Consider the following 10,448-nt stretch of genomic DNA (forward strand, 5'->3'; position numbering starts at 1 on the left):
AACACTTTGTATGGTAGATGCACCTGATGGCAATAACTCAAGAATACTCTGAGAATGACTGTATGGTCTAAGAAGAATATGTGTTCAGAGTCCTAAACTAAGGAATCTGGGAATGGCCAACCCAGAGAGATTCACTTCTTATCTGTGAAGGACACTTGAACTCCCTACCTGTCCCTTGGAACGCAGTACGTGCAAGGAACCAAGGTCTTTTATTTTGGGCTAAATGGAGGTTGCTAGATGGAGAGTGCTAAGTAGAAATGTTATGTAAACTGCATACTCTTTACAAATAGTAGTGGTCCTGTCCAGCCCACTGCCACTGACCACATCTGTATTTAAGTCCTAAATAAACTGTATGTCCCATTCACTGGCTCCGGGTCTTTTCTTGGACACGATGCCATCCCTGTTGGAATCAATAGGACTCCAGCACAACACATGTGCAGGATTTTTTTCTATCAATTATATCTCAATAAGCTGTTGAAATTTTTAAAGGGCCTGACCTGTCCTGGAATGGTGAAAAACTTATTGTGACAAAAATGTAGGTTATAGCGAAGGGAACAGGAAATGGTACTGGGACCATTTTTACCTCCAATTGAAAAATTTGAATTTAAGAAATTTGGATATAGATAGCAAGGAGCCAATGTTAAGCAGGAAAGAAACTTGATGAGAGTTTTCTATTAAATGTGATGGCAAAGCGGTAGGTGAGTCAGGCTCCAGTGGGACAGAACTTGTGGCAGAGAAACCAGGTCAAAAGTTAAAGTTGGATTTGATAAGTAATCAAAGAGAGGAGTACCATTTCCAAGATATAAATTAATGAGTTTTGCTTACATGCAAAGATTAAGAGGATAAGCTTAAGAACAATAAGTACCATAAAAATGGGTGGCAATGATGATACACTAGGGGTGAAGGACTAGGGTCATAGGGTTGCCCATGGGCAGTTGGAGTGAAGTGTTGAGATGATATGCCCATTTCATAGGGAGAATTAGAAAGAACAGAAAACCCACTTTTACTTTAGTTCTGGTATAACTATGTAAAAAAAAAAAAAAAAAAAAAAAAAAAAAAACAGCCTAACTGAGGACAAGAATAGACCTCATTTCTATGGGCAATAAGCACATTCTGCTCCCTATTTCATTATTTCCCTTAAAAAACACTTGGTGAAGACTTGATCCAGATTATCCTCTTGGAATCTCTGATCCCGATGTCTATTTAAGTGGCAGAGGGGTGGCTTTTCCATGGTAGAGTCGAGTCTTCTTTTTTTTTTTTTTTTGAGACAGAGTCTCACTCTGTAGCCCAGGCTGGAGTGCAGTGTCGCGATCTTGTCCAATGCAACCTCCGCTTCCTAGGTTCAAACAATTCTCCTGCCTCAGTCTCCCAAGTAGTTGGGACTACAGGCACACACCACCATGCCCGGCTAATTTTTGTATTTTTAGTAGAGACAGGATTTTACCATATTGGTCAGGCTAGTCATGAACTCCTGACTTCGTGATCTGCCTGCCTCGGCCTCTCAAAGTGCTGAGATTATAGTCATGAGCCACCGTGCCCGGCCTAGAGTCAGATTTTAAATCTTCAAATATTCAAGACCAGTCTATTATGTTTTAGGTTGTGAACGCTTCTCCTTCCTTACGAGTGCAAAGCATAACTCACTGAATGTGTGGATTACAAAACAAGGAAACATTAACTTATTGCAACAGAGTCTGGTTTAATTAATTAATCTTTTTGGAAGTTTTCTTTGACAGATCCTACATAAATAAATGTAGTTTTTAAAGTGGACTTTTAAACATGAGTTGTTCCTTTCCCTCATGGTTTTCCTACAACAAGGATAAAAAAAATCCCTCTTCCTTATTTGAAACTTCTCACAGTCAACTAGAATTGAAATTATGAACACTGACTCTGTCAAAACTATACTTTTAGTTACTTCTTGGTGAGCAAGAGAAATGAAGAATACAAAAGAAAATCATGCGCTATTTTTAATGTAATTTATCCCATACTTTTTTCAAAAAGTCACACTCACATCTGCTTGAGAGTTTTAGAGGAATATAATGTATTAAAGAAAATCACAATAACATAATGTACAAAAATGTTGTCACATATAGAAGAGCAAAAATGTACGTATTGGGGACTATTGCTGTGGGAAGAAGGGCCTGATCTTCATACTCATCTTCTTCATTGAGTACCATGACCCCTTCCAATTCATCCATACTACACCATCATCTGTGCCATGCTTTGCCATGTCCCAGGTATATTGTCCACCCCAGTAGTATCTGCCATTTGGATTGGCTGCGTGACACCTATTATACCACCATCCACCACCATCTTCTTTAGAACACTGTTTCATGGGATCTGCTGTTAGCCTGAAAGAAAATGTGTTTGGGGTTATTAGAAACAGAACTCAGTGGTCAAGTTACTTTTTGCAGATTACCCATAAAAGAGTGCTACACTCGTGTGCACAGTACTCTTTCCTTTGGGTGCTACATATAGAGTCACACTAATACACCAAAGACCTCCTGTGCCCTATAGCAAGAGAGAGAGAGAACTGGGCCTTTGTGGCCAATCCATCTAGGGACTGCATTGGTTACTTTATACTGGAATAATAGCTTTTACATCCCTTAGTATCAGAGAACCCTGGAAATGAAAATGAAAGTTTTCACATACACATTAGAATATAGAGATGTAGGTATTTATCTAAATGCTCATTACTCAGAAAGTAACTGTGCTCAAATTCTAGTTCTATCTCTGGGTAGTTGTGTGACATTGGACAAGTCATGTAATCTCTCTAAACCTCATCTGTAAAATAAGAATAATAATGTCTACATTATAGTTGAAATGCTTTAGAGTGATGCATAAGGAGCTTAGTACAGTGGCTGACAGTAAGTGCCCAGGAAACGGTAGCTATTTATAACATTGTTAATGATTCGGAGTAGTAATATTAGTGGGATTTTTTAAGCAGGAGCGAAGAGTGCCACACATACCAGCCGTCATTGTCTCTGTCGTATGTGCTGAAGAACATGCCATTGTGAATGGTCATGGTCCTGTTTACTCCCGTCAGCTGAGATGCTCCATCCATGAGGGCATTGCCGGCTGTTCCTCTATATTTGTTCACTGAGATCTGGTATTTGTTGGCCTCATTCTGTACAGTGAATCCTCCATAGTGAGCCTTTACTTTATCTCCTTTCCAGTCCTCCATTTCAATCAAAAGTTCTGTGGGTCCCATCCTGGTAAGCTGGCTAATTTTATCATTTCCAAGCCAATACTCACCTAAAAGAAAAACAAAATAAAATCTCACCAAAAATAAAATTTGGGGAAACTAAACACTGCCTTTCTTCCCTTATCTTTAGCTTCCACATTTTTGTCAGGAAACTCCTCTTAACTGCCTAAAACAGGCTTCCAACAATGTATGTTTTTTAATGAAGAAAAAACACCTCATTTCAAATAGAATGATTTTATTTTGCATGCCTGTTTGTTACCTGGTAGGCCACAGTAATTCTTCCCATCTGTGTTGGTTGCAATGTTTCCAAATCCCTGTTTATATGGATTCCATTTCCTGCCAAAGTCAACGCTACCATCTTGACGGTTCTGAATCACTGTCCATCCTTTGGTTGACAGAAACAAACAGAGCATATATTAACCAACAGCAAATAATGTCACTTTGAAAAGAATATCTGAATCCCCTGTCCATTCCATTTATTATATACTTGGTGCTCTAGAATAGATACAATAAGGAAATAAATATGAGAGGAAAACTTGTAAAATCTTTGAAAACTACAAGTGCTTTATCTTACCCCAAATCGTGAATTATAGATATTTTATAACTTTTTAAATATCAGGTTGAATTCCAAATCAAATTACTCATTGTCAGCTCTGTCAGATATTAGAGCTAAGTCTTGTTTCCCGGCTTTTCAATTAATTTTCTTTTTTTTTTTTTTTGAGCAGGATCTCACTATCCTCTGTTACCCAGGCTAGAGTGCAGTAGCATGATCAAGCCTCCAGGTTGTGGGCTCACGTGATCCTCCTATCTCAGTCTCCTGGATAACTGGGACTACAGGCACATACTATCAACCCAGCTGATTTTTCTTTTTTTTTTTTTTGTAGACTCATGGTCTCATTATGTTGCCCAGGCTAGTTTCAAACTCCTAGGCTCAACCGATCAGCCTACTTTGGCCTCCCAAAGTGCTGGAATTACAGGCATGAGCCACCGTACCTGGCCTTGTTTCCTGGCATTTTATGTCATCCAAATAATTATAGATCAACAGGTCAACAACTGTCGAAAACTTACCTCCATTTTCTGTGTTCATATCACAGTATACTCTATATGGTTTGACAGAACTGTCGGGTTGAATGAGATACATTTCAGATGTTTCACCACCTTTCCTGATAATTTCCTCACATTCTGCAAACATAAGACAACATTATGTTCAGGGGCTTGTGACGTAATTACTATGTCTTTACATAATTACTTTGTCTTTAGTCACCAATTCTTTAAGATAGTATTACATAAGTTGCTAAGGAATGTTTTATTACAGACCTTTGAGAATAATATAACAAATATTAGATTTTCATTTTACTTTTGTAAATCCAGCCCAGTTTTGAGGATGTTTATCTGCTAAGAGGATGTAAAAAGCTCTTCTCCACCTTTTGTGTCCTGGAATATCCATAAGCTTCCAGAACACACAAGACGGAGAAACTTCTATATCTATCTGCAGTTCTGCCATCTGTTCAAGCCAGTACGCAGATGCACACATCAGCCACTCCTGGGACTACCACCATTATTATCCTGTGCCCCGTCATGCTCATCAAAACCAGTAAATGCGCCAGGCCGGGCCAAAACACAACCGGCTAAGGATATTTTTGTGATGTACTGTAACGTCATTATGATCTGTTGGGAAAATCCACTCAACATTTTTATTGTTGTTGTTCTCTTATTTTTGGTGTGTGAGTTCTTCTGGAACTCTCTAGAAATATGTTTATGAATCAGTTACCTTTGCCAGACACCACAGGAATATTGCAACTGACAGTGCATGGGGTGCGACAATATTCCATTTGAGCTGAGACATCAGATTCTAACTTTTGTATTTTGCTTCTCAGGTTTTCCAGGATTGAACGAAGCACACGAAGATTAGTTGGGATATTACTATTCACAGTCTCATCTATATATAATTGGTGCTTTTCCAGGTCTGAGGAGTACTCATTTACTACATTTTCATTATCTGGAAAAATGAAATTATATAGAAATAGTCAGCATTTTTGCCTCATAAAACTAATGTATTTAGCTATACAATTTTGATTTTCTGAGAATAAACTACTAAACACTGAGCTACCACCAAGCAGTTATGATATATAGTCATATTTATAGGAAATGATTTGGCCCATGACATATACAAATGAACATATATCCTAACTACCATACTAGTAATTTACCATAGGTAAAAGCTAAAGATTGTGTCCAGTAATAAATGAAATAGGTTGTTTATTTCTTTGGTGAGGGAAAAGAGGAGAAAGCAGTATTGGGGTCTTCCATCTGAGAAGTTCAATCTTATAGAGTGGATATGCTTGATTTATTTATCCATTTCATGTAAGTATAGCAGAACCTTGAAATTTATAAGATCTCAAGATTTCTTTGATTTCTTTGAAAAATTTCCAACTGTGGGTATGCTACTCACTGAGATGCCTGTGCCAGGCTCATGCACCAGCTATTTTCTAACCACCAAGTCAACAGCACTCAACATTCTGACCTCAAGATTCACAGGTTAGGTGTCATTATCCACAATACAATTGAATATATTATGGATAACTCTCTCATTCAAAACCTCAAATGTTGAAACTTTAAATGCTAGCTTTTTTTTTTCCACTCTGTGAATATTATCTTCTGAGTCACAAGTTTCTTGTATACTTAAAATAAGGAGTCATAGTGGAATTTCTCATAGAAAATCATACTTGCTGATGCCAGACTTGGAATAAGAGCTAAATAGTGCTTATCTGGCAAGTTGCAGGGGAAGGTGCCCAAAAGCAGTATGAATGCTATTTAACTAACCCAGAAATGTTAATCTTCTCATAGCCATGCATTCTCGTGGCAGTCAACAGTTCCAGTTTTATAGCTGAAAATCAAATGGAAAGCACAAAGATATCTACCTTTTACTTGCTTCTGCCTCTTTTGCCACATGTCTTTCAGCAAATACATGTACTGAAAGGTAGAAGAGGAGGTCTGGGAAACAATTTGCACACTGTTCTTTAACTCATCAACACTACTTCTGATTGGCCTTTCCTGTTGTAGCAAAGCTTCTTGCAACTGACATCCTGTAGGACACAACACCCCCTAAAAACAAAGAAAATAGCAGGCATTAGATGAAGGATTTGGGTTGTGGACATTTGTTAAAATAGCACATAGGAAAATTCAGCAATATGATTAGCCAACATAAAAACTTACTACTTGGTTTTCTGTAAGACCAGAAATTTGAAAGTCATCATCATACTCTTGTGGAGATTTAAAATATTCCTTACCACTGAAGAAATATAATTGGGCTATGAAAATTTTACCAACTGAACAAAGGCAGTGGGAAAAATACAAATGGAAAGGTGGCACCCACATATCCTAATTTGTAATTTTGGGCCCAGACCAAAGAAAACAAGAAAGAAAGCCTAACCCAAGGCCCAATATGTTTATGTTTTGAATTTTACTTCTAAAATAAACAGACAAAATAACAATGATGGTAATGCAGGTCAATGAAACATTAGGAGACTGCCATGACTACAGGCTTTCTCTGCGTGAGAGAGCCACCACTGCAAGAAACATCAGTGTACCCACCAGGTCTGGGTCAGCATGAAGACAGCCTCCAGCATCAGGGGCTTTTCTTTCTACTTTCTTTTGACTGGCAGCTGCTTTGGCTGGACGAGCCCGATAGCCACCCCCACTGATGGGCGGTGGGGCAGGCCTCAGGCTGGGAGCCTCTTCTCTCTTCTTGTCAAGGGGTCGATGACCGCGGCCACGGAAGAGGCCCTACAAGGATCGAGGCAGAAATAAAATGCAGAGTGTTATAGAAGATTTGGAATGTAACTATTTCAACACCCTCATTTTATAATTTAGGTTATCACAAGCTTGATGATTTGCTTAAGATTCATCAACTGGCTGGTTGGTGATAGTGAATCTGTAGGTTGCTTACTATTTACTAACAGTAGAAAGACCAACTGCACAAAAAACTATGATGCAATGTAGTTTTTAAAGAGAGGCCTTAGGACAAAGTTGTATCAGATTATGAATAGTAATGACTTCATATTCCTAAAACATACATAGGAACACACAAAATTGTAAAGAATCTATACTGTCAAGAAGAATGAATATTCTCAAGCCACTTGGATTGTTGGATTCCTATGATTATTGTTAATCACTTCCCTACTTTCATTTTTGTGAACTGATGATTAGACTCATATACAAACATATTTAAGAGACATTAAAGACTTATTAAAGGTTGATTCTTCTTAGAATTTATTTGTAATAAGACAATCTTTGACCCTCATAAAGTACTCTGGAGTTAGGCTGCTTGTAAGTCTTGACCCTACCTCTCACTAGCTATGGGACCTCAGGCAAGTTGCTTTATCCGTGCCCCAGTTTTCTCATCTGCAAAGTAAGTGTAATGACAGTTTGAATCAGCCTTACAAGATTATTGTAAGGATTAAATAACTTATCGCATATGGTACCCTCAGAACAGTACTTGGCAATAATAAGTGCTCGTTACTATTATTATTGAATTCACACATAACAAGTACTACAGTTTAAGTGGCCTCTCCACTGCTAAGTTCACTTTTAGTCTTATCTTCTATCAACAAAATTATTGGTTAAACCATTATCTTGAAATTTCCTACATGATTTCTTTATGAAACACCATGATTTTCTTGTATTTAAAATAATTATCAAGCCTTGTGCATTATAATTCAAATTACTTGCTAACTTAAAATATTATATTAAAAGATAATGAGGCAGAAAATATGCATTGCAATAGGAAAGTTTTGATTTGGATTAACTACATTCTCATATTTTTTTGTCAGTAGCTACATCCTTTGGATCTTAATTACAAATTAACAAATGACATGATTTGGAACAACTGAGCAACAACTGAGCTCTCTCACAATTTTGTGAGTCTAGAAGTCATCAGATGAACTCTATTTGGAATTGTATTGTCATTTATTCATTAGGTTATAATATTATTTAACATTTAGTAAGATGGTGCTAGGATTAAAACCCAGCCAGACTGGCTCCAGATGTTCCTGTTAAACCAGCTGACTATATAAATCCTTAATATGTAAAGATTTGGAGGATATATACATATTTCACATTGAAGGCATGGTCCTAGTCAGAGCTTACCCTCTCTAAAACAGATTTTAAGAAATGTGATTCATCTGTTTATTACAAATAAATTTATAACAGGAGAAAATTATTTTCTTTTTATTTAAGAGTGCCACTAGAGAGGTAGCATGCATGGTCTGACTTTACTAGAGAAAAGGAAATTTTAAAAAATATTTAAAGAAATTATATACTTAAAGAAAAACACTTAAAGAAATTATGAAGGCCACTTGTTGAATAATCAAAACCCCTAAACTACTAAATTATCTCTGTGAGGATTAGTTGGTAAACCGAAATGTGAAAATGGTTTGCAGAGTACTTTACAAAAATTTAGTCTTACACATTCTTTATATTTTTCTTACCTAATATGATTAACCAGACTTAACCAGATTAACCACGTTTTTACACATACAAGCAGATTAACTATATGTTCTTACACGTCGAGTCTGATACTTAGAACACTGAAGTTCCCTTGAAACTCAATAATGATCCAAAATGAATCACTTCATTTAAATATTACTGTGTATTCTCATTTCTAGTTTAATACTATGCTATATGTAAGAAATTTGGCCAAGATACATTTGATGATAAAATTTAAATTTCTTAAATATTCATTGTCCTAAACGCATTTCTGTATTTTTAGTAACTGCAAATTAGCAGCAATAATTCAGCAAAAATAATAGTTGAGGACAAACTATTCTACAAATAAATTAGACTGAACCGTGCTTCATAACTATTAATAATAACAATACACACTACCTCTAATTTACATTTTTGCATCTGAAAAAAGCAATATTTCATTTTCTATCATTACACTTGATGTATTTTGCTTTTAGGTTTACTTGTAATTTTTATAAATAATAATCTCAGTAACAATATACTACCTTCGCTCACCAAAGAAAAATCTACCTACCACCAGTATTTTTTTGTTTTAAAATACTGCTTTTATTATTTTATAGTTTGTGACATTTTCAGATCTTGTCCTCTTAATTGTAATCCTGTATCGCTAGAAGTAAATGAAAATCACAGTACTCAGGATAGCAAGTGAGAAAAGCACAACTTACATTAGCTAAACCATCTTCATTTTAAGAAAACACAGGTGATAAACCAGAAAACAAGAAATTACTTTGTTTTTATATAAGAAATACTATGAAACATTCTTTAAATACAATAAATCAAAAGTTAACAATTCAATTTCATAACTGTAAGCAATGCTAATTTCATTGAAATAACTATTCACATAATATGATTATGTTACATCTTATATTAATAATACTACTAATAATATAATAATGCTTTAAAAAATTCACCTCCTCATTGCCGTTGACACCTTGGGACTTAACTAGAAAAACACACAATAGTAGCAATAATAGACGTTTCATGGTTTTAAATTTGTGGAAGCTCCAAGAAACCATCCTTTTCATGTAGACTTAACTGAGAGATCTTCAATCCTATATATATCTGGGTACTCTGCTAGGAGTGACTTTAGAAATGGTTACCTTTCCTTAGTTAATAGTTAATTTTTGGTTCACTTGTTGGCTGAACCATTTTATCACTTAAGCAACATCTTCCCAGCAAAACTTATTTACTTGTCATACAACTATTATTCTCTGTCGGTCTAGCTTAGAAACATTAAGTATCTTCAATCCATTTAATTGGACAAAATGATGGGAAGTTAGGGCATTCCTAAAAGAGAGATGTGTATCTTATTTCTGGTAAATTAATGTGGAAACTGTACAAGCTCACAAAGAATATGTGAGAAAACAAATCTAAGCTTAGTAAATTTGACCTACTCACAAAGCAACCACTAAAATAGTGACTCATTAATGATATACCATAAATGCTTATGTTTAGTGACAATCACATAATTCTATTTCAAAAGGGATCATTAAAATCAAGAGTAATGTAATATCATAATGTGTTTATCTTTTGTTTTAGACATTAATCAAAATAATAAAATAACAAACTCATATCCTATTCTATGAAGGACAAACATCAGAAAGACTTTTTTTTTTGCTCTGAACATTTATATTTTGTCCTTAATTCACATAAGGTAAAATGTTCAGCAAATTCTAAACATTATTAAGATAACTGATAAATTATAGATTTCTGAATCAAA

At 35.6% G+C, this 10,448-nt stretch overlaps 1 protein-coding gene across 1 annotated transcript; it reads right to left on the reverse strand.

Annotated features, from left to right (window-relative positions):
• Positions 1-1,676: 1,676 nt before the first annotated feature.
• Positions 1,677-9,787, reverse strand: FGB (fibrinogen beta chain). Its single transcript, XM_003899286.3, has 8 exons — positions 9,640-9,787; positions 6,797-6,988; positions 6,124-6,307; positions 4,974-5,201; positions 4,271-4,384; positions 3,462-3,587; positions 2,967-3,252; positions 1,677-2,348 (listed from the first exon to the last, which is right to left on the reverse strand). Exons 1-8 carry the CDS (start codon positions 9,751-9,753, stop codon positions 2,117-2,119), a joined length of 1,476 nt encoding a protein of 491 aa, XP_003899335.2. The 5' UTR covers positions 9,754-9,787; the 3' UTR covers positions 1,677-2,116.
• Between the last annotated feature and the right edge of the window lie 661 nt (positions 9,788-10,448).

This window comes from Papio anubis, chromosome 3 (assembly GCF_008728515.1).
Source record: "Papio anubis isolate 15944 chromosome 3, Panubis1.0, whole genome shotgun sequence".
Lineage (NCBI taxonomy): Eukaryota > Metazoa > Chordata > Mammalia > Primates > Cercopithecidae > Papio > Papio anubis.